This window comes from Blennius ocellaris, assembly GCF_963422515.1.
Source record: "Blennius ocellaris genome assembly, chromosome: 3".
In the NCBI taxonomy this organism is placed as follows: domain Eukaryota; kingdom Metazoa; phylum Chordata; class Actinopteri; order Blenniiformes; family Blenniidae; genus Blennius; species Blennius ocellaris.
In genome coordinates this window covers 6,740,685-6,766,162 of record NC_137652.1, presented here as the reverse complement: position 1 = coordinate 6,766,162, position 25,478 = coordinate 6,740,685, and the positions used below count along the sequence as shown (strand labels likewise).

Sequence of the window (25,478 nt, the reverse complement as noted above, 5' to 3'; positions counted from 1 at the left end):
ATTAAACGGTCATCAAGGGCACTGGCTTATAGTAACCGGAGTGCATTTGAAGCGCCCCCCCCCCCCCCAATCAACCACACGTCTGAAGCACAGAAATGATCATAAAATAAAGTTTTTCATAGTTTGTGACATTTCATTAATGGAAGAAAAAGCAGACGAGTCCAGGAAACCAGAGAAAGAAAAACTGCTCAAAGAGCTGCTATTTGCAGAGCTATTTCTGCCCAAATGTGTGAGCATGTGATTAACTTGGGATGCATTTTAGAGGGAGTGTGACCAGAGCCAGAGCAAAGCCAAAAGAGAGAGAATCCACAGTCCACATGTACTTCAGTTTTGATAAACAGTAAATTATTCATCCACAAGCAGAGGAATGTGGGCCAGAGAACACCAATCTACATAACTTTGAATTGCACCAGTTCTGACTGAGTTGCACTGCATCTTTAATAGTAAACTGGCTTTTTTTTTTTTTACTAAATATAAAGGCTTCAAATAATCAGAGCGACTAGTTCTAGTGTTTAAGGTGCAATTCTGAACACTGTCAAGGTGGTTTTGTTGTTGTACAGAAACTGTATAGCCTGTAGTGAAACTGTAGAGAATCAATTTCCCCAAGCGTGACAATGAAGAGGGAGCCAGATGAGGACACCTGCGCCGGGCAGGAGATGCTGCAGTGACCTCAGCTGACCTTCACGTTGAATAAACTTTAATTTAGAAATGAGAAATCAGGTTAGTGCCCCTCTGTCTTTGCCTAAAGGGCATAGAGAACAGCTGATTTTCCTTTGAGACGTCTACTGAGGTAATAATCCACACACATTTGAGTTTATCTGTTGCTACTTTTGTGGGGACAAAAGACCATCTAATTACTAAATCGTGATTATATAAAAAAAAAATGTTTCCATGCAGTGACAGGAAAAACTAGTCATTTCAATATTCAGACACAGATTACTGATAATCCTATTACAACGTGGATGTTATCAAAACCTGGTCAACATGTACTTCAAGTCACTGCCACCAAAAACTGGCAAACTATGTTGATTATAGGTCACAAAACCAATCATTTAGACAATGTCTTCTTTAGTTCTAGCGGTAAAAAACCAAAACTCAACATAGTAAATGGCTGCAAACCATCTTTTACAGTAATGTGCAAAAGCACTTATAGCTGATAAACTAGATATTGGTCAACTGATGAACCAAGAAGACATGGATCTAATTGCAATGAGCTCAACAGTCCCAGAAAAGAAAAGTCAATGAACTTATTCCATGTGGTATTTTGTAAATAAGAGACAATGGCCATTGATCAGAAAAGTCCCAGCAGATTTTACAGTCAATGAGCCGTGGCAGCGATAGAAACCCTGCAAGAATTTTCTTTGTATTGGTTGATAAAGATCAGCGCAGACCAGAGAAGCCTCTGCTTTAACCAGCAACTTCTTGGGATGCTACTTTCTCTCAACTTCAGATCCGTGTTATGAAAGCAGCTTACTGACCAGCTCCCTGGAAGGTCAGATCTGCTGTGACGCCAACGGAATGTCTCTGCAACAGTCGACAAATAATTACAACCCCGACTTCATGAGCAGAAGTCCCATAGCCAGACCTAAATGAGTCTTAGTAAACTTGCAAATGGGTCCGACGGGGTTTTCTTGGACCATGAGACAGTGGGAGACCTCTGACCAGGCCTGTAAGAGAAGCCTCCATTCACAAAGACAGCCGTTTCCATGCCAACCGGACCTCTGCTGGGAGAGGCCTCCTTTCAAACGGTTTTCATGCTGCACCTCTGCTGCAGTCTCAGAGAAGGACTGGTGGGCACTGGAGAGGGAATGAGTTGTGGGTGGCGGTGAAGAGATGCAATTGTGTTACAGCGAGATGGAAAAGGTCTGAGCTGAAAGGCCCGCAGCCGAAATGCGGCCGGCGATAGGAAATCACGCCACGGCCGGTTGGCTCTTTGTGCTGGGAACTCATTCAGATTTCTCTCTAAAGTTTACTGTCACTCTGAAAGCATTCATACCGACTGTGACATTTAAGTCGAGGAACTTCCAGTTTATTAATTGGGATTTTAGAGTGACAATATTAAGAGGAATGTCAATTGTGGCCCACATGGCTAAAAACGCCACGCTTTCATCATCTGCTACCTATTCTATCCCAAAAAAAACACTTTCAATCCATCTTGAGACAACTATTTTTTTTTTTCTTTCAATTTAAAAGGAGCGTCCAACAACAGGAATTAGACGCAGGTTTTGTTGACAGAGGCTTTTCATCCATTTATGCTTGTTCCATCCAACAAAACAGCCATTTTAATATCCACCTTCCAATTATTGATCCTCTGATACTTGTCAAGAAAACAAATTACCCAAAATATAGGTGCAAAAGGAAGAACACTGTGGCAATGCACCCAGTTCAAGCAGACCTTGTAGCTCTATTTATAATGCTCAAAGTTCAAGTCTGCAGTCTATTAAATGTTTTCAAACACTCAGTGGGATCTGCATCTCGATGGCCATTTATTTCCGACACCGAAAGAACAACTAGGAAACGTTCCAGCCCAGTGGCTGTTGCAGTAACATTCAGTAGTGATGGGGGATCTGAGAGATATGTCTACAGCCAACAGGAGAAAGCACCATCCATAATGTTGCAGTGGCAACAAGGACAGAGGCATCTACTCGGGACTAAAGAGCTAAAAGCTGACCCCTCTCTTGACTGGCTCTCGCTCTCTGCAGCTGCTTTTTCTACCCACAATATTGAGACCGGGAGCTCTCCCGGGAGCTGGACTCAACACCTTGAAACAGAGTGGATGCATGTTGATCTGCTGTATTTGTAGGAGTTTTGTTTTGCACTGTGGAGCCGTCTACCGCGTAAACAGCTGCTGCGCCGGCTATTTACTGCATCCGTGCACTGTCTGTTCATAGTATTCTGCCCATTTGTTGCTCGTTTCCTTTTGGAAAACTTCTTTGAATCGTGTGCAAACTACTGAGAGCATCTGCCTTCGGACAAAAGTAACAAATGAGTCTCTCACAATCCAATTCATTGGTGGCTGAAAAAAAGAGTGAGCATAACTGATGCAGCACCCACACCTCAGAGTGAGCATTAAGAAATGATCGATGTCTTCAAGGGAGATAAAAGCCTCTGTAAAATTGTGCTTATTCAGCAGCAAAACAAAAACAAATTAAATAAATAAAAGATGCGACTCCTGGGAGCGGACAAACACAGATTCGCCTTCATTCTCCTATCACTGTTTGAACAGAGCTTGTGCCGTATCCAACACAGTCTGCCACAGTGCAATTGTGGACTGTAATACATCCCGACTTGTTTTGTCCCAGACTGCCACTTCCTCTTGTCCTCGCAATGTGTCACCCAGCGTTCGCACTACAATCCAACATCAAAGCCATATGCCTGGGAGATTTCTCCCGCCGTCCATTAACCAGCTCGGCACAGCACTGAATTATTAACATGCTCCTCGTGCCTCGCAGATACAAAGCAGAGGGCCATTCACAATTGCGCTGCACACTCGTACGCTACTTGTAAATCTCCGATGCAAAGTGAATTCAAACTCAAGGCAAGTTCAGAATATCACCATGGATCGGGGGTTGATGTGGACCGGCCAGATAAGCAGTGAATCACAAAATAGGATTTTTAAAAAATGGTAACATTACATAACATTTTATAGGCGTGGAAGGAAATGACGTTCGGTAAAGTGAGAAAACAAAACTTTCAAACTCTTCTGAAACAGGTTTTCCAAACATTAGTTACAAGTAATACTCCGATTACAGACAATGAGTACAGGAAGAACATTCGTTGCTACAGCCACACCTGATGAACACCTTCACAAAACACACCTACTGCTGTATTTTATCTTGTATTTAATGTTAAACGCCATATAAGAAGGGCTAGTGAGGGCAAAAACACCAGTTGGGGGCATTATGCCAATGTTTGGCCAAATTATAGCCTCACCTGTCCTTCATGCTGCTTTTTGTCACCACAAAGTCCTATTTGATGACTTTCTTCAGTTCCACTCGGCGATTTCATGCTGATGGGAGATCCCTCCTGGACCTCCCCGCAGAAATGCCCTTTAATTTCCTCCTTCCTTGATCTCTCTCACTCTTCAGTGTCGCTGCCCACGCACACAACAAGTTGGACTCCTATAGAGTGCACTCCCCCTCGCCATCTCCCTTTCATGCTTAGGAGGCCACTTTTATTTCCTTCTCCACTTCCACATTTACCGACACCGCTAATAAATCTCGGCACAGACGAGAATAAAGTACATCCTCCGAACACATCTGCATCTTCAATTTTCCATCCGATCCTCCTTCCACTTTCAGCCTTTTCTCCTCGAGACCCGTCTGCCGTCTCTCAAAAGGACCTATGATTGTCTGGACTTATTCAATTGTATTTAAGTGATTATAGTAATCACTAGTAGCAAAGAAACTCAAATAACACTTCCTACTGGGAGCCTTTTTCTTAAAAATCCAAGTGCAGCACTTGAAAATCAAACCCCATGGAGTAACGTTGACTTGTACCGTCTCTCTCAAGCGTCTCTACCTGAACGTCGTCCTCAATTTGTGGAAGTCGCTTCAATCTCTTCTCTCCGGACTGTGGACGATCATCAAACTACCATCATTAATACTTCACTTCCCCCGGTGAAGCCGATGTCATGAATCACTCATTATCTTCCCGCTCCACTTCTGACCAACTGTTCCTGTATCAGTCGCCGAGCGGCACTCCAGCTCACAAGAAGCCTGGAAATGCTCCCATTCTCATCAGGCGATACGACAGCACTTCACTTCCACACAGAGACTTCTCTCTTCGCGACCGTCTGTCATTAGCGCCGTCAACCACCAGTTGGTCCCCGACGCACTTGTTACTCTGATGCCCCCGGCTGTAAAACTGGTCACCCGCATGGTCACAACCAGTTAACAAACATGTATTAAAGAGCTGGAGGTTTCATGACCCCGTTGATCTTTCCATTTCAGTTCACATGTTTTTAATCAGCGTGAAGATAAGTAAGCACAAGTTTATCACAGACCAAAGCTGTTGTGGCTTAGCCTTTTATCGATGTCAGGAATTTGCAGACCCAAGCGATGGGTTCCATCATACTGACATTTAAAAGGACAAACATTTTAGTTTAAAACAAAACAAAACAAAAAAAATGCCTTGAAATATCACATTTCAAAACATCACTGCCCCCGGGAACTTTTATCCCACACTGCGCACCAACTGCATGCGCGGTCCATGCGAGCTTCAAAGACGTGAAATCGCACCGTCCATGTGAGAGTAGTTTAAGGAAAGCCCTGGGGCCCGGAGCACAGCAACAGTCGGGACTGTGGGAATGTAAATCTCTCTGCAAACAAAGTCCGGGATACCCCTGGTCTCTCACTCCCCGAGGCCTTGCAGCAACAATCGCAGCCAGAGAAGTGCCATTTCATCAGCCTGACCCATGTGAACGGAAAATACGACATTCTTTCCTCGACATCGATCCGTAATCCTCCCCAACTCGTGCTGCCCCGCCCTTACAAGCGGAGGACAACACGCGTCCAACTTGGTGCTTTACGTTCACATCCAGGATTCAGTGACTGCTCAGCATGCAGGCTCCCTTCTTGGCGTTACATAAGGGGTGTCCCGTCTCAAAATTATTGTTGTGGGGAGTGAGAGGAACCCTGCAGAAGCGCAACATAAACTCCTCGTAGCTCGTGTGACTGGCAGGCCAAAGACAAACTGCTTTTATAAAATGTCTTTATTTGGTCATTCTTTTTCCTTCTTAAATCTTGTTGGTCTTTTTTTTACAAGTTGGCTTTTCTGAGCGTCATGCGATGAAGCAAAAGCCTCAAAATCTGCAACAAGCTTTTCATTTGGGAAATGTTCATAGTTTAAAAAAAGTTATCATGCTGCAAATCAAAGTCATCTATTACCAGCAGTACAGCTTATTGAGACTACACAAGCCACGAGCGCATAAAGAAAGACAACGTTAACATTTTAGAGCTGCAGTTGTCAGTCAATTGAGGGCTCATTATACATCATTTAGGAGAGTCAATGGATTGCTTTAGCTATTTTTCATGCAAAAAAAAAACAGGCAAGTGGGAGGAAGTGAAGCTTTTACTTGACCTAAATAAAGCGCATGAAGTTCCTGTTTATTTAATGATACGAAAGGGAAATTAAAATACAGAACTTTAGATAATTTTTCACAACTGTGAATGGAGTTAAATGCAACTATATATTATCACATCAACAGCAAAAATTACCAACACATCTTACTGCTGCAACACATTAAGGTAGCGACTACTTCAAACTATAGATATGCACCATCATTTTATATGCTCACTGGCATCTAAGGAAACATTGATTCGGCTGAAGTCCAGGGAGCAAAGCGATTGTTGGCTTTGCATCATATAATAAAAATAGTTTAACCATGACCAAAGTTCTCCACACATAGCTCTTCAAATATCTAAAACATACATACTCATTCAGCGTTTTACACTGACTGGACTTTTTTTTTTTTAATTCACTTTTATAGACGGGCAGTTTTCGTAAACTTCAGTCACTTTTCAAACATTACCAGGAAATCAGTACAAGTAATTGGCCGTTTTTACATTTGCATCTGTCAAATCTATGTCGGCTAAAGCACATTTTGAAACAGCACGGTGCAAAAATAGCAGTAAACAACCCCCACACAGCACAACTGAATGCAAATCGATACGACAGCACTGAAATAAATCCTTCATTTTTCAAGTTTCCTGCGCTTTATTGACACAGTTCGAGAGTCATGTTCAATTCTATTTACAGAAAGTTTTAACACTGCGATGTGGTGAGTAAACAGTCATCTCTCAACATCCGAGTGTCAAAGCTTGTGCATTGCTGCACTGTGTATTGCAAAAAGAAAACCATAAGAGCTGTGGCACAAACCATGTGACGCTATATCACATGCCCCCCCAAAAGTATAATGGGTACAAGGCACAACACATAAGTCTTTAAAAGACACTGCCCCCATTATAAAAGGCAACAGAGAGAAATGTCATCGGTAAATCTCATGTTCCACTCTTACAACATCTGTCATCCATAGCATGACGACAACCACAATAACTTTCACAATACCATTGAAGCAATGACTGCGTGTGTGATTTGTCAAGACACTTCACTGAGACCTTCAGTCAAAGAGTTTTACTTCAATCAAATGCCATAAATCTAGTCTGTTGGAAATACTTACTATGGCTTTTTGTTTTATATATTCAAACTAATGGCATCCCTCTCACTGTGGAAGTCCCATCGTACCCACAGATCGGCTCAGTCGATGTCGAGCCACTGCTGCTGACTCCGAAGAGCAAACTCCGAACTGAAAGACAAACAGATGGGTAACAACCAGTTACCACTCTGTTGGTGTCTTACAGAAAAACCACATGTGGTTTCGACCTGCAGGCTCTGATCACAGCGCAACACAGCAGGTCTGAAAATAATCTGCAAGCAGACTTTCCCAAGAGAAAACCCTCACTCTGTTACCTTAAATCAACAATGTTTTGTACTTCTGACTGTTCTAAACTAAACTATGCATGTAAAATGAGCTGCAAGCGGCTCGTCGTTGAGCCGCGTTTGTCAAGTCTGCAAAAACAAGCTTTTATGTGCATGCAACGTCATATAAAACCAACCTGCAGTGGTTTTGCTCAACCCAGCCCTCGGCTTCTACTTTAGCCGGAGGACAGACCAACTTCCATGGAGAAAGCAGAACTAGTGGGCTTTTAAGTAGCACAAGAATGTTGTTCGTCAACAGCGATTCACATTTTGTAGACTTGTGATCCTTTACTGCCGTTTTCTTCGTCCGTGATGCACGACGCCCGTTACCAACACCGACTCCATTCAGCTGGTTTTCATTGTGGCATCAAGGACGACCTCAGACCATGTCATTAGGTTATATGAACTGGTGTACAATGAGAAGTGAAATTTAGCATTTTTATATATACTTGTTGACAAGTAATGTGTTGTGAATCTATCAAACACAAGGGCCAGACATTAAAGAATGGAGTCAAACTTGGGGCAAAACTCAAGTGCAGTGAAAGCCCTCCAGTTATGTACGCCACATGTAAACATCAGTGTCCAATACCTCAATGTGGCCTTACCACTGGTTTTAATCATCAGAAGGTGTCGTCTGGAGCACATAAACAGAAATCAGAATACTGTAGCCTATCCAATCCAAATTTGGCCCCTGCCATCTGCCCAGCGGCTTCTTTGACTCGTGTTGCATCAAATTCAAGTCGGCACATTAATAAAAGGTGTGCTTTCAAAAAAAAAAAACAAGCTGAAGACAAAAGTAAGTGAGGAGATAAACAGGCTCAGTTGTCTGCTTCTTCCTCGACTCATGAGGCGATTCAGACGGACCAAAAATAAATGTGGTGTATATCAAAGACGGGCCTGCTCGATGGAGACACCTCGCCCAACATCTCACAATGGCCACGCAGTTGGCAGTTTTTAACAGTTTAGACAACATAGAACCATTAGGGTTTTTTTTCCATGAGATTGTTAGAAAGTTTTTTGGTTTAAACCGAAACTGGAAACGCATTGTAAAACGGTCGTGTGGGGGAGCTCATCGAAATACGTCCCCCTTGAAACATGAAAGTGTGTATGCCAACTCAATTGTCCCACAATAGCTTCCATTCATCATACGCCCACCCTACAACAAGCAAACAAACTACTTTAACACTGCTAAAAGTTAACATTTGTCATGTACAAACAATCAGTAGTTACAAAACAGTGCGCCAGAGGGGACAGCAATATTGTGACAGTTGAACTGTGCCCACATCTCTTTTCTATACCTAGTCGTCTTCTGTCTGAACTGTGTGCCTGTGGAATTCAAGAGGAAAAACAAGTCAAGCACAAAGCTGTTACTGCTCCCAAAAATATGTCTTAAATCGCCACCTGATAGTGAGGTTAACACATACCAGCAAGCACCATGTACAAATACAAGCCTGAACATTTCACCTCGAAGGCTCACAAATTCCCTTATTCAACGAGGCTCTTCTGGTGCAAGCTAAAAGTACTTACAACTGTAATAAGCCAACAATCTAATTCTGCAAATCAAACGAGAAACAGCTGCAAATACAAATCATATACAAAACGTAACATATAGATTCCGCAAGACAACAGCACACTTGGGTTGCATTTTTAGACTGAACCAACACAACCGGAGCATCGCACGATTAAACAATAAGAGCGGAATAAACCTATTTTTAGGGACTATATTTGTCAGCTTCCACGGCCACGCGCATTATGTGGAGCTGCACGTAAAACACGCAATTCGCGCTTGTTGACAATCAGTCACTCTCTGACGTTCTCGCTCAACAGCATCACGCATAAAGTTTCTAATTCACCGGAGCAAACAGATCTTTCTCTCTTCTGCTGTTCTTCCTCGGGCTGTTTCCACTTTTCAGTTAAGAGTTTTTATGATCACTTTTCCCCCCCTTTATCTGGAGAGAGAATCTTGAAATAAAGACTGCATAGATTATAATCCTCCTCGGGGCAACTTATGGAACTATATTTATACATCAAAAGTACTTTCCATAGCGGCAATCCAAATAAAGTCCACACTTATGGAGTTGGGGCGCTTAGCACAATCAACGTTAGCATCAAACTTTTGCAGCTTTTGGCTCGGTCAGTGCATCCAGCTTGGAGCGCAGACCGTTAGCGTTGCTTTTAACCTCACAATAACGCGGATTCGGCCAACACCTCCGTCTGCACTTCGGCTACTTGCAGCGGCTTGAACCCGGTGATTTCCAATGGTTTTACGAGCCTCAGACCAAAACCAGTGCGTGAAGTTAGCCATGCTAAGAGCTAGCCGCCGAGCTGTGCGCGAGGCCCTCCCCACTGCCCCTCTGCTGCATTATTTCTGCTGGGATGTCTCACTTTGTGGCTTCAAACTGCACTAACCTCACAGACGCGGGGGCGGAGGGACACAGCCGGCCGCTCCGGGTGTCCACACGGGGATGTATCCTTGAGGAGCTCCCGCTGGAGGCTCCGCTGAGGTGCAGGGTGCTGCTTCGTGTCTCCCAGCAGCAGTCAGTCAGTCAGTCGGTCTGCACCTGATAACAGCAGCTAGCGCGTTAGCACGGAGCTAACTAGCCTCCACAATCCGAGCTGGAGTCATGTTAGCTGCTAACGTTAGCGACTCCACCAAACCGACCGGTTCCGGTCGACCCGTTGACTCGGTGCTGTGGCACGGCGGCCTCCGGTCATGAGCAGAGGGAAATCAGCCCCGTTGAGAGGGATTTTCGTTCCACGGGTTCCTCCGGCAGCTTCAGGTCTGCTCGTCTCCACCGACTGGAGAGAATGGCTGTCTCCGACTGATGACGACAGGGTTTTGTTTGCTCGTGGGCGCCAGAGTGTGACGTATGATACACGCTCCTTCCCACACTCGCACGAGTTATTAACTCCAAACATAAACGGGGCAATGTGATTAAGTAGACCACAAGTCACTCCACATTCTCTACTATTCACTAATATCAACATATTTAAGTTCCTGTGCAGATATTTAGGGCATTAAATATAAGTGCACGCTACACTCACTTCAAAAGAGATATCATAAAATCCACCATTCTCAATTGTTTCCATTTTCGAACAGCACAGACTATATACAAAGCATCCAAAAGCTTACTCACAAATATTTTAGATACTGTTTCTTAAAAGAGAGGGGGGTACAAATTAAGGAGGGAGCTAAATTTGAACCATGTGAAGAGTGAAACTGAAGAACACACTAACAGGATAGATCAGGCGCTATCCAAACATTAAAGCAGTTTAAACTGTGGTACAAACAAATGATACAACGACTTTGTTTTGCTTCCTGGTTAATACAGTTTATGAAAGTTTCTGTGTATGTGATTGGTTTAAAAAAAACATGGTCCCGGGATGCAAAACTGATTGACTTGAGAGGTGGAAGGATTTAATAAACGTATGTTTCTTTATAATCCTTTTGAAAGATGTGAAGTTTATACTTTCATTGTTTTCATCTTCATTGTTTTGTTCTGTGAATGAATGAAAACGAACAAACAAAATTTGCACAATCAGGTAAAAATATGCAATGTACAGGAGACGGATTTTTTTTTTTGTCTGATTACATGGTAATTATGCTCATTTTTAATGAATCTGTGATTTTAGAAAAGGCAAGGCAAATTTATTTCTATATTTCTCCAAAAACAAATACCTCTGCTTGTTCTGGGTTCAGTTGTAAAACATTCTGACACAACCACTCATTAATTTCATTAGTGCACTTCCTCAGCAGGTAATTTACTGAAGGCTGTGGTCATTCACTGACACTGATCAAAGTTCAAACACTATACAGAAACTCTGTATTCGCCCAATGTTTTCTCAAAAATAATCCATCACTTAATTTGTCTCACCCATGCTCACATACTTTATTGCAAAGAGAAAAAAGATTTTCATGTTTCGTGCTTCCCAATTTCCACATCATATAGATATTACATTCTATTACATTCTAAATATTCTAATGAAAAACCCTTATGATGTATTTGACAAGGTCATTTACCTTTATATTTCACAAAGTAACAAACGTTTGACATTTGTAATGTATTTCATCACAACCTCATAATAGTTTTATTTAAAATAATTTGCATAGAATTTTTAAAAAGTAGTCAAAACTACAAAGGAAAAAACTTATGGATCTAAATAATAAACCAAGAAAACTGAATTAGATAGATAGATAGATAGATAGATAGATAGATAGATAGATAGATAGATAGATAGATACTTTCAATGTTCATGTTGAATGTTTTATCGGAAAATGTCTTTCAGGCCATCAAGTTAAATTTTCAACAACAGATGGAATCATTGGAGAAATGATACGTCAAAACAACTTTATTTGAATACAATTTTTCAGAATTTTCAATGACAACATTAATCAAAAGTGCATATTGAAACAAGAAAGACAAGTTGATTATGCTAAGCAGGTCATACAGTTGGTCGTAAAAAAAATGTGACACATTATTGTAACTGAAAATGCAGCTGGTGCTAAAATAAGTGAAGCCACCTGGGCTACTACAAACTTTCAGGAAATAATATCCTGTTTTCACATAATAAAAACAGGAATAGGAGTGTTGTTTGTTTGATTTTTGTGTGTGATCATAAGTGGACACTCAAAATATATTTGATCAATAAAATGTTTAAGGGAGAACAAGAAACACTGGAAGGGAGAGACTCCAACTCCAGATTTACACGCTGTGTCAGAAATCACACAGCCTGAAAGCCTAGACCTCTTCTTTTTTTTTTTTTTTTTCCCCTATTTTTTGCTATTGTGGATTAGATTAGTGTGCTTCTGCTGCTGCTCAAGTTAGCCTTGCAGTGCCAGCTACGGTTAGCTTTGGCTCACGGTCATTTTTTTGTATGCCCTGTATCTGGATCCTCCAGGGAGCGTCTGAAACCCTGAGATATCACTGAGCACCAAGCGTGTGATCCTGAGCGAAGCTGGCATCCGGTCAATGAAAACTGAAAAGCACATCCTGAAAACAAAGGACGACTGTAAATATCCACACTTTGTCACTAAGTAGGGGCTTGAAAGCTGCTGCAGCTGTATGTGCTTCATGGAAACTGCTCCTGTAAAGTGACTCCTCTCAGAAATCGTAGACGAAGTCCTGGTTTTCCTATCGTTGGGGGGGGGTCTTCTGTTCAGCGAGATCAAAGACGTGTCTTCATTTTACTGCCACAAAAACACAACTGCCGTCATCACATTAGCTCATATTCTATTTAATTCAACAATATTCCAGCATTTATTCCATCTGGAAAAAAACTGTTGTACGTTTTCATCACAGTTGCAGGATTTGACGTGGAGTCATGGGAATTTCCTTTCAGGTCTGTCTTTGTGGATTGCTTCATTTACTGTTTTAGAGGTCTAAGAAGGCACATATACATCATCCCAATGGAAATTAGTTTCAGCTGTGTTTAGTGATAGTTTCCTGAGATCTCTTGAAAGGGCTTGAACCCTCAGGTTGGGAAACACAGCTCTAAAAGCCATATGCTGAGAGATATTTTTTTTTCTCTCCATCTGGAATCTGTTTCTGGGAAAGAGAAGGGAAAAAAATGCTCTAGCAGTAATTTGTGCTGCTTATATCTTGTTCTTCTGCCCTGGAAACACTTGAAATGACGTCACAAAATGCTGGTATTTGTCTTTAAGATCCTACCAAGTGTAACCTTTAATTAAAAAAAAAAAAAAAAAGTCAAATTATGCTCACAGTCCCTCAGTTCCCATTAAAAAAAAAAATGACATCTGCGTCCTCAGCAGTGATTAAAACCCTGCTGATGTGTCTGATGTTGTCTAAATGGTGCTTGAGACAAATCTTACACAAGAAACGGGGGACTGCTTTATTTGGTTTAAACCATCTATCAGGACTCGAAAGGGCCAAACACCAAGGATTGTGAAGTTGAGGCTTCTGTAATGACACTAACACACACAAAGATGCCCTGGTGTATTCTGCGTTTTCCACTCCAAGATTGCCCAAGGAGGGCTGAATGTGATGATTGCGACAGACGGACGATGCTTTGTAACATCACGGCTCTCGAAGGCAAACAAACACGGATGCTGGTGCGACTGTGAAATGGAGCTGATGGAGTGTGACAGGCAGCAACAGTTCCTGCTGGGGAGGCAGTGATTCAGTCAACAAAGCCTGGAAAATTCACAGAGACGGGTCACTGAAAATATGATGTTATAAATGTGTCCTCGAAGGGATTAGATCACATTTCTGCTCACCGTGACTGACGTGGCTTTAATCACAGTTATACACACACACACACACACACACACACACACACACACACACACACACACACACACACACACACACACACACACACACACACACACACACACACACACCTGTCCTCCCCCACACTGGCAAATATACCCAATCTTGTGAGATTCCTTTGCCACGGGGCGAGGTAAAAATCTAAATGTCTCAAGTTAGAGCCTCAGTCTTTCTCAGTCAAGGCATTACTCATTACATGGTGTTTGCCAAAGTCACATTTGGTGAGCAGCTGTGCCGTGTTATTTGCATGTAAACCAGTTTATCCATAATCTTATTCTGCAGTCATATGCAGAAATCGACGCCCGCTGCGGCAGCGCAAGTACATTCATCTCGACATGTTTGTCAAGTAAAAGAGCTTCCTCACTTCATCAAAGGCTCATCATGAATCCTTACCTCACAAAACTGAGGTTTGAGGCGACTAACAAACGGACACACACTGAGAATTCTTGTGGGAAGATCACAGGAATTGACACTGATGTGAAGAGTAAGTGGAAATACGCTTTTTAATTGTTTACTGAGTGTACCTATTAGGGTAGCTTATCTAATTCTTCATTTCCCACCAGTCATTGTGAACATGTCATGTCCCGTTGGTCACATTCTTCTATTTCTTCAGCGCAGTTCTAAAACCCTTCAACCGAATCCTAAGAAGTCTCAGCGCTTCAATACGAACATGCTATCGTCAATTATCACATGGTGCAACATCTATTCATCTAGTTACCGTTGCAAACAAATAAATACTGGCAGCGTTAAACAAAGAACATAATAGCCCTCCACTCTCTGTTCACATTATCTTGAGGTTGGTGATTTTTCAGGGAAGTGTTGGGTCACAAGTTGGCCAATCGGATTACAGGAGCAGATGACAAGACAAGACAGGGAAGTAGGAATTCCTCATTCCTGGAGTCAGCAGTTAGGTTTCTACATTTCAGTCTGCTTGACGAGGCCCTGAAGAGTCTGTATCTGCCTCTCTTCCTGGACGCCATGTGAGCCGACATGGGTTTATATGAAGAATGTTTTCTTCATGATTCCGTGTCAGTCCATACATGTGACAAACTTCCATAACAAGTTCCATCAGTCTAAAATATGAGGCGCCATTAGTTCCCTGATAACTATTCTCGACCATAACTGTGAAAAATCCTCATATCTATTTGGCTTAAACCAGGAAATTCTGGAAAAAAATTTTGATCATGAGAAAGATTTGAACGGATCGAAAACAAACCTCAACAATAATAAAAGCAAACAGCAGAAAATAGTTATTAATAGAACAAGAAAAATGTATAATCAGTGATATAAAATCAATGCGAGGGAAACGATTGGGACAATCCAGGTTACAGCATGTCTTTTCAAAAAGTATAAAAACATGATATAGTTGAAAAAAAAAAAGAAAGAAAACTCCCAATTGAAAAGATTAAAGTAATAATTCTGATTCAGCCAGCTTTATGTCCTCAGGCAGGTTGTTTCAGAGCTTATCCAAACCGAGTTTGAAGTCTGCAGTGAACAAACAATCCCGGCCCGAGGATTTCAAATGCTGAACAGGCTGAAGGATGAGAACTAGGGAAGAGATTTCATACAATTAGGAAGATTCTTAGATTGTTAAATCAATAAATGTTTGAATAAATGTAAATCATTGCATATTTATTTTCTCAGGCAGCATCATGAACAAAAAGTGCCGTTCAACAACTCCATTGTCCTGCTGTGATCACAGAGACGAAAGGTCTGTGTGACATGAACACGTAAAAAAAAAAAAAAAAATGTTTTTCTTTCCAGCGGTATTCGATGCTGATTGAGAAAATGTCCGGGCGGAGAACTCACTGGAGTTGTTGGTGCACGATGCAGTGACTGTAAGAGTCCACGTGTAAAGTCTAATAGAGGAGAGAAAGAAAAGAAGGAAAAAAAGAAGGGTGAGAAAGAGCAGGAAATACAGCGAGAGACTTCTTTCTCATTTGTATTCATTGGTTTGCATGAATTGTCTGTGCCTGCTCCCTCAGTATGAATCTCATCAGCTCTTCTCAAGTGCCCATCAGACAGGCTGAACTCGGGGAGGAAAGCACACGAGGCCTATCGGCGCAGCAGACGAAAGAGTGTGTACAAACTTAAATGACACGTGGCGTCCTGCTTTATATGTGGCTGAATGTTAAGCTTTCACCAGCAGTAATCTGGAAAGATACACGAGGGCGGATGGACTTTCACATCTTTTCAATTGGAAAGTCAGACAAGCTGTGAGTTGTTTCATGCAATTTTGAATACAAGTAAATGTAATGAGAGAATATCGGCTACAAACGGAGGACTTGGTTGTTGAACATCACAGTGATGACATTATTCCTATTTTCCTTTAGAAATGTTCAACTTACTCAAGTAGACTTTTGCACAATGCACTGGCTCATTCATGCACATGAACCATTGTATTTGGCATTATGCAATAACTTTTTTTTATGACGACATTATACTGGTCCGACAATCAACGTCAAATCTTACTGGACTAAAGTGAATTTGACCCCCAGAGTCAGTGGGATCAACAATTGCATCAACCAAAAACCAATAGGTATTTCAGTGAAAATCAGTAGCAATCGAGCTTTTGTGAGGTTTTATTTCAGGAAAGTTTATTCAAAGCTTCATGAGAGAAAACATCAAGGGACTCATACAATTCATCTACAAATAGAATTCTGCAAAAATGTTATCTTTTTTAATTTGTGTGTGCCGTGTTCGCATATTTACACTGCAAGATGCTGCACAATACTGACTGACACTAGAAAAGAAACTCACATTTAGATCAGTGTTACGACTGCTTAGATTCAACACTTTCAAGGCAAAACTGGAGACAAAACGCGATGCACATCTGTGGACATAAAGTATTCAGTCAGGAAGCTATTGTATGTGCTGAGATGAGAATCTCAGAGAGCTTTTTTTTTTTTTTTAAGGGAAAGATAATTTATCAAAAGCCTCAGAAAAAGAAGCCTCGTGATTTCAGGCCCTGAGATTTAAAATGAAAACACTTTCTTTATAAACCCTAAGCTGCTCAGCACAGGCATAAAAAAAAAAAAAAAAAGTAGCGGCTTTCTCTGTCATGCATGCCTGCAGTCTTCTGTCGGATATTTCTCCATTAAACCTGCAGCTGGAGGGAGTCACACAGTGTAATACAACAAAGAGGCTTTGAGCTTTGAGGAGGAACTGTGAGCAGGATATTGGCCTAATAGACTCTATGTTGACCACATGCTCTGTAACAGTCAGAATCAGCAGAAAGGGGAGCGTGAAGTCGCTGCAAGACTCTTGAGGCTCACCGTTTCACTCACGAAGAGAAATAAAATACTGCACAAGTGCCTCCTATTAATGCTTAGCTTATAGATAAAAAAAAAAAGAGGCAAAAAAACATTACATTAATCACACAACAATGACCCGTGTCCGACGAAAAGATGTAATATTTACCAGCGCTGCATGAGGAGGTTCTATTGTGGATTGTTATTGTAACTGTGTGAAACTGTTCTTATAGTTGTGCTTGTGGTATTGTTGTAAATGTTCAGAACATTGGACGAGCAGCGTGCACCGTTGACGTTGTGTCCTTGCATATCAGGGAGTCGTTTTCGTTTCATTTAACCTGCAGAAAGGAATCATTGAAGAGAGAGGGGGGGGGGGGGGGGGGGGGGGGTGTCAGAGACAAATAGTCAAGCTGGAAGGTTTCCAACATGATTTGATGACTCAAGCGCAGCACAGCTGAGCGCCACAAAAAAAATAGATATTTTACAGTTATTTCCGGAAGATTGGTTTAGTAGAAAGATTTGAATTATAGCCGCATTCAGCAAGCCGTGTCCCTATTTTTTTTTTTATCCTGCTGCACAAAGGCAAACCCAGTCAGCCTCCACACACACACAGGGCTGTATAGTCTACCTACAGTCTACAGGACACATGGTTTCTTCACACACAGAGTCATGGAAGACTCACCAGGGACATAACAAATGTACGACTCTTCCAACAAAACTGACACAACCTACACTTTGGCGATTTCCCTTTGAGATGGGCTTGAGGACAAGAGAGTTTCTAAAATGTTGATTCCAATCGTGCGTATCTGAGCAAGCGTCATTTCAGAAAGTTTACAAAGTGGAGGTTGATAGACGTTGAAAGCTCTCCTGGTTATTTGAGGGATGTTGTGAATTTTAGCCTTTGGTGAAAAACCTGCGCTCTTTTCAGAGTTTTATTGTCTTCAGGTCTTTGTTTGGGCTTTTGTGGTCTCAGAATGTCCTGTTTCGTCAGCTTTGCTTCCAGCTGCAGCAAACAGCTGGAGAAGTAACAGTAGCCTGGCAACTAGCTGATGATTATCGCCGAGCATTTAGCAGATATATATAGATAGATAGATAGATAGATAGATAGATAGATAGATAGATAGATAGATCCTTATTTTTTTGTGCCATGGGCATCCCATAGCTTGTGAGAAACAGACAAGATTTGTTTTGGGTTTTTTAAAGTAAAATGAGCTTTGGCTCTACATTTCTATGAAAAAATAAAGATACTTCAGCCCTATGTCTGCTGGATATGTGAATACCTATCAAGAATACCCCAGACAGTCGCTCGTCCATGCTTGAACATATGATATACTTCAAAAAAACGTTCTTTCAACGCAGGATAAACAGCATCCCAGACGCGTTCTTTCCTTAACGAAAGCCCTGGTTGTGAAGAAGTGACTCCAGAGCTTCGCAGGTCCGACCCACAGAGCACAGCTGCTGCAGCTGGTGGCATCACATTGTGCAACCGCAGCAGCCGTAACATCACATTTACTTCTGTTTCGAGATCTTTTGGGTAAGCGAATGTGTACAGAGTGCCTCACTATTGAATGAAAGCACCCTTTTAGCCCTTGCACAGCTTTAGAACTAAAACCCTGAGAAAAAAAAGTAGCTTGTGAATGGCATTGGTCAACAGTTGGTCAACAGCAGACTTTGACCTGGACTTTCAAGGCCTTTCAGCAAAAAAAAAAAAAAAAATGAGAATGAGCGAGAGAGAGAAAGAGAGAGAGAAATAGACTATTCCAGGGTGAAGTTGCACCACACTTCCATGCATGCCTGTTGTAATCACAAACAGATGTTAGGAGTGTTTGTGCTTGCAGACAGCACCATGTGTCATGATGAAAGGGTCACAGTTCATCAGTCACAGCCATACCGAATCCAGCTGGTGCATCACAACAAACAGACGCTGGTAGGAAAAAAAAAAAAAAGAAAAAAGAAAAACAACTTTGAAAACACAGCTTATTGCCAAAGTCGGCCGGCATTGTTTCGGTATTATTGAGTAACAAGCTGGGAGTGATTTGTGAATTGTGTAAGACTTGTCATGTATGCCATAAAATAATCAATATTCAGATCTATTTCTCTGACTGTGATGTATTTATGACCATGTTGCATTAAAACCTGCAGGAACATGTCACAAGACGTTGTTCAACCAGTGACTCTTCCCATGTCGTCCTAGACATTCCCAAGCAAGCTCTCATTACGGAGCTCATTCACATATCCCGCATATGTGTCATGATATGGAATATAGAAGTCTGTGTGTATTCATTGACTGAAGAATGGAAGAAAAATGTTGCTCACCATAAATACAGCTATGCATGGTTACAGTCGTCAGCGGTTACACCTAAAAAGCAATTAAAAAATAAATAAATAAAGATATCACATTAGTCATAATTTCACTATTCCTATAGGTCTGGTTATTTATGTCAAAGATTAGCTGTAAAACTACTCAAACATTCCTGTAAAGGAGCGCGATTCAGCCATAAAATCAGACAGATGCGTTGGAAACTCTTATGGCAGCAGCGACCTCTGCTGGACAATCTCTAACAAACGCTTCTGACGTGAGAAATGTTCCCAGAAACGTCTCACTTGAGGAAATGAGGGTTCAGGGGACCTTGTTTCATTTAAATAAACCTCGGTGTCATTGATGTATTATCAATGGGGCTCATCAGTATGTGAACTGAAGGTCGGGTGAGACAAACTGCCATTGATTGACTGAATTGTCAATCACATTTTGGTTTTCTTTGTTTTGTTGTTGGTTTTTTTTATTTTTTTTTTATTTTAAAAGTACGAAACACAAAATTCAACCAACATTTTCTACTTTGCATGAGACAAAAGGCATCCAGAAGTGATAGCTGAATTTGTACAGACATTCCTAACAATCATGTATGTTTCTGACAGACCTCTGGGGTTATGAAACCTCCAGATCTTCCCCTCTTTCCTCCCTTCTTTCTCTTCATTGTTATGGTGCAGAAACCTACTGTCTTTTTTCATCCATTGATCCAGCTCTTCCATCTCCAGCTCCAACACAGAGGGCACATCTTCTTCAAACATTGGCCTGGAAAAATACACAAGCGATGCTCACTGAATGTTAAAGGTTCATACACAGTAAAAAAAACCAACAACAATAAAAAAATAAATAGATAAACACCTTTAATGTATCTTTTTTTCTCTCATCCGGCCACCAAAGACCATGTGGGCATTAACATAACCAATTAACAGTTTTGAGAGTCTTTTTTTTTTTGGTCTTATTTTATAACACAGCACAACACGGAACAAAGAAAATGTAAACTTCAATGGAAAAATAACAGGAGGAATTGTGATCAATGGGAAGTTTAAAAAAAACAAAAACAACAACAAGAGAGAAACTGAAACAATACAAATCGAAAATGATTGTTGTTATTTAATTCTCTACACAGCACTTTTTTGTCCCTGTTATTGTTTTACTTGCTTTATAAATTTGACTGCACTTGATAGATTAAACATATATGAAAAAAAAATGTATTCTTTGAAACTGCACCTATTTTTAAGGCTTCTACTTGAAAGAGATTTACCCTTATAGCCTCAAATTCTGGGGTCTCTCTGTTTGTGTGTGCGACTACTGTCTGCAGTGTGGCAAGTGGATGGATGGATGGATGGATGGATGGATGGATGGATGGATGGATGGGAAACACTCACATTGGCACCTTCTCTGCGCTGGATCCATCCAAATATGGATCATCTTTAACCAGCTCTAAAAGAGGAGAAAAGACGGTTATCATGCAGCGACTAAACTATAAAGATGTTTAAAGTCTAGAAAATGTGACTTGAAACAATTCTGCACTAAATAAGTTGAGCTGGTTTCACTCAAGAGCAAAAAGACTTTTGGGGGGTTTTTTGTTTGTTTTTGGGGTGATTCTCATCATTCATCACTTAATTCGTGTCATTTTATAAATAAAAGCATCATGAAGGAAAATAGAACCTGTTGAACATGGAGCATTTGACTATTTTACTTTTGTGAGGCTCCAAGACATGTAAAAATAGAAAAAAAAACTAACAAAAAACGTTTCAAAGCTGTGAAACGTGAATGCCTAAGTGATCACTGAGTACTTTTTTTTTTTTTTGGAGGAAAGAAATCAACATTTTCTCCCAAACACACCTTGAGTTCTGGCTTTTTGTTTCCACCTGCGGTTCACAAAAAGCCCACAGACTATCATAGCGATAAAAAGGATCACCAGCATCACGGGGACCAGGATAATGATGAGACCCAGGTCCGGGTCCTCTTGTGGTTCAAATGCTACATCGCCGGGATCGATTGTGCTTGATGGAATCGTTTCTGCAGAAGCAACACATCAGTCAGCAACCCGAGTCTTCATTCAGCCCAAACACTGCTGCAGGGGTTGATTCTGACATCGACAGAGGAAGATCCTCACTGTGTTATACCATAATATTCAAAGCTGCGGCTCGTTTTACCATCATCTCCAGAGCTAGGAGTGTCTTCTCCCTCATTACCTGGATCTAAACAGAAATCAATGATTTCATTATGAGGTTTTCTCTTCATTATGAAAGCACACCAAATTACACCAAATACATCAAAGTATTGATTTACCAACGTCTGGGTCTGGATTTTCTGGGATGGAGGGGTCCGGTGTAGGAGTGGTATCTGTGACTGAAATCACATCACGGAGAGTTAGACTTACATTGACCAAGTGTAAAACCCGTGGAGCTGAACGTGTGCGTGTATTTCACACCGCCGAGAAGCAGACGTGTGGACAAACACGCCACATCCCGATGTGGTCGTCGATATTATGATCTCATTCTGACAAACAACAAAGTGCAACCAAAGTTTTGCAACTTCTGGTGAAGAAACCCCTGAAAGAATAGGATTATTCACATGTAACTTTTAGCCTCTACAGTTTAAAGACTTAACAAACTTTGAACTATTTTTTTTTTGGGGGGGGGGGGGGGGGGGGGGCTGACGAGTAAAAACGGACAAATGTAACATGATGATGCAGGAAAGATAAGGAGACTGAAATAAAACATTCCCTGATAAGACAGCAGGCACTAAAAGCCAACCTGCTGACACCAAACCAGACAATACTGGTTGGAACCAGCTATTTCAAAGCAGCCACTTCTTCTCCATCCTTTGTACTATATTTTTTATTTGATTTTTTTGAGAAAATAGTACTGCTAGCTCAGAGTACGCAGACACCTCCACCATACCCCCCAGAGAGCTACAGACACTGTATAATGTTTCTTTGATTGGAAACCTGTGAAAACAAGTCAACTAAATCAAAACATTTTCTATTTTGACACGCTGTGGTGTTGAAGTTGGCCAAAACAGCCAGCGAGTCCGAGCTTGTCCAGTCTTAGATCCAACATTGAGTCTGTCCTCAGTCCAATAAGAGGAACGACTGAATAATACATGAAAACTGGAGCTTTAGAAAGTTATTAATTTAATTTATTAGTTGCATTCTGGGTGAATGTCATTTCACAATCCCACCTGGTGGCTGACCTCGTATTAGTAAGACTATTTCTTTTTTTTTTTTTTTTATTAAAAAAAATCCCCCACGGGCAGTGGGGCCATCCCATGCCTGGATTTGTATATTAGTCAGGCATTTTTAAATGAACTAACAGTCTAACTAAAAAAAAAATCAAATACATTGATTCACTGCTACCAAATTTCACATACTGTCCCTTTAACCAAGCTGTAACCTTCACTGTAAAACCACGTTTTCACGCCGAAGATTTATTTCAAACTTGTAGATCAGAATCGTTTTTAAAAAAACCCAACATATTTTAGTATGTACATATACACACTTACAAACACAGCTCACGTATCCCTACAGCTACAGTGTATATAAACTCACTCATTCCACACATACACAAAATATGAATCATGTCTGATTAAGCTTTTTTAATCCCACCCCTTCTTCTTTATCCATATTTACAATTCCATATGTTCCTGCACCTATAAATCCTGTTCTAGTCATTCATGCATATGTGTTTATCAGGTTAGGTTATATACTTATACTATAGTTCTAATTTTAACCCCCCCCTTTCTGTCAATAAAGAATTTTTCTGAGTTTTCTTGCAGAAGTTGGTTTCTAGCTTTGAGCATTAGCTGCGCTGTCTGAAATTCCACCAGATCCATCTTTTTATTTTTAGTTTGGCAGAAGATTTACAGAAAATGGTTTAGTGTGATCCTGATAGTCATGAATCATTCTGTTGGCTCTGACCTGAAGCGTGCATTGCTGCCAGAGTGAGGCCGTGCAGGTGTTGCCCCACACCTCCACGCAGCAATTCATATATTCCTTCTTAAATAAATGTAAAACGGTGTTGGGTTGAAGACAAGACCACACATGCACTCTCCTGCTCACACACTAACACATATATTTGCAGCATATTCTTGCCTATTTCTATTGTTTATTCCATGTACTGTTAAATATGTTCTTATCACTGTCATCTTTACAAAGCGTCTTTTAAAATTCTGCTTTGAACTTCTGAACCCTTTCAATGAGAATCACATGAAAAGAGTGTTTTCAGGAACTAATCGGTCTGAAGGTCAAACCAGGTAAAGGCCCAATTAAATGTGAGCGTCTATGGGAACATGATGAATTATCATTGTATTGTTTTCATTCCCGTCCCACCTGGTGTTGTCGTGTCACCGTCGGCTCCCAGTTCTGGGTCCGGTTCCCCTTCTGGCAGCTCAGCTTTTGACTCCGTGTTGTCATCTTCCTCATCTTGACAAACCACTACAAACAAATGCCAAACTGTCGAGATCGGGTGAAATGCACAGGTAGACTGCGTGACATCCTCTGGGGTTTTGTTTTTTGTTTTTTCAATGCAGAAGTGTTTAAAAGAGAAACGCAGCTGAGTCAGACTGCACAAGGAACTGGAGACTTCCGTTTGAATGATTTCAAACTGTTGCAACAAAAATCAGAACTGTTGCTAAATGTTCTCGATGGTAGGTAGAGACGTTGAGCAACTTCTTCCTGAGCACAACTTAGTGACAACGTATTTCTTGAAATGATAATAGACATATCTTGAAAAGGACAATGTGATTTTTAAATGAGGATGTGCAAATTGTGACTCCTGTTTCTTTAAGTTACCAAAGGCATTATAGCTTGAGGAAAACAAAAAAAACAAAACTCTGAAACACAGAAAGGACTACGTTTCAGGAGAACAATTCTGACAGAAAAACTTCTTCCTCAATAACAAGAACTACATTAGGGACTGTAGGTCCATAATGTCAGTAGTCAGATTCTTTTTTTTTCCCCCATATCCAGACTTATTTAACTTGCAATAAAAGCAACACACGTTCTTTAATCTTCACAGAATCAAAAGACAGTTTTTTTTCTTGTTTTGGCCATGAAGTAACACTGAAAAACCACAAAGCCAGAAATGTTTACCGAACCGTGGAAGGGAAAGCAGGGAGGGGAAAAGAAAGTGAAGGGTGCTGTTCTGTTTCAACCCTGTGAGAGAAAAGGAAAAAAACCCAGCAAAAACAAACCCACCCGTAGTGTGATGAGTCTTACCTGACTCAGTCAGAGTGGACAGCAGCAGCAGCAGCACCAGCAGGGGGGTCTTGAGCCGGGGGCCTCTCATACTACCAGGCCAAGAGGCAGACATGGTGCCATCGTGTGCCCGCGTCCACCAGTACCGTCACACCACCACACTTCCTGATCTGACTTAACACATTTAAATAGAAGGAAAGGGAAGAAAAAAGAGAGAGAGAGAGAGAGAGAGAGAGACTCTCCCTCACACACACACACTCAGATAACTGGCTCGGATGTGATGCAATCAGCCGTGTGCTTGTAGCCACAAGTCTGACGGCTCTTCAGCTGCAGTGCAGTCACATTCTTGTCGGGCAGGTATGCGGCCCTTCACACTCGGGCCGAAGGGAGGAAAAGCAGCTTGTCTGCGTCCAGTGAGGGGACAAGCCGCTGCTGTGTCTCCAGAGGAAATGTGTCTTCATGCTGCTACAAAGAGACCCGTAACATTGTTGTTATATGGTGGATTTGCTCAAACCCTCTTTACCCTTTTCCTTCCCAATCCACCTCCTCTATCCCTTTATCTCGCTCTCTTCCCATCTCTATTTATCCTTCTCTACACCATTTATACTCTATTTCTTTCTCCAACTCTCTTAATGTCTTTAAGGCGTGTACCTTCTCTCCCCTTTATTCTTCTCTCCATCCCTGTCTACTTTCTCTCCCCCTCTCTAACGCTGCAGGAATTGTGGCTTCTCTGCTCCACCCCTGAAACTGGTGCATGCAGGAGGCCAGTCCCCCCCAGCAAGGGTGTTGTCTTTCTGTTACGCCCCATGTACTTCGTAGGCACTTTGAAGAGATGGGAAAAGAGTTTGAAAAGCTGTGTCCCGATACACTCGTGTCTTCAGGGTGTCCCTGCAGTGTGGCGGTTGAGAAGACTGACTCTGGTGCAGAACAAGTTGGCGCCATTGTGA

At 41.4% G+C, this 25,478-nt stretch overlaps 2 protein-coding genes across 4 annotated transcripts in view; both read right to left on the bottom strand.

Moving 5' to 3' along the window:
- Positions 1 to 10,265, bottom strand: part of fbxw7 (F-box and WD repeat domain containing 7) — a 104,672-nt gene extending 94,407 nt beyond the window's left edge. Inside the window, exon 1 of the mRNA XM_080520098.1 lies at positions 9,889 to 10,265. The gene's annotated coding sequence lies outside the window, so the exon portion shown is untranslated. The remainder of the gene's footprint in view (positions 1 to 9,888) is intronic.
- Positions 10,266 to 16,339: 6,074 nt separating this feature from the next.
- Positions 16,340 to 24,677, bottom strand: tmem154 (transmembrane protein 154). 3 transcript variants are annotated; one of them, XM_080520979.1, is made up of 9 exons: positions 24,553 to 24,677; positions 23,665 to 23,769; positions 21,624 to 21,683; positions 21,458 to 21,532; positions 21,174 to 21,350; positions 20,714 to 20,768; positions 20,017 to 20,093; positions 19,337 to 19,379; positions 16,340 to 17,358 (listed from the first exon to the last, which is right to left on the bottom strand). In XM_080520979.1, the coding sequence occupies exons 1-8, from the start codon at positions 24,644 to 24,646 to the stop codon at positions 19,348 to 19,350; spliced, it is 675 nt and encodes a 224-aa protein (XP_080377105.1). In that variant the 5' UTR covers positions 24,647 to 24,677; the 3' UTR covers positions 16,340 to 17,358; positions 19,337 to 19,347. The 3 variants fall into 3 exon arrangements, with proteins under 3 accessions (XP_080377105.1, XP_080377107.1, XP_080377106.1); XM_080520981.1 differs by having other exon boundaries at positions 21,488 to 21,532; XM_080520980.1 differs by lacking the exon at positions 16,340 to 17,358 and adding an exon at positions 18,872 to 18,944.
- Between the last annotated feature and the right edge of the window lie 801 nt (positions 24,678 to 25,478).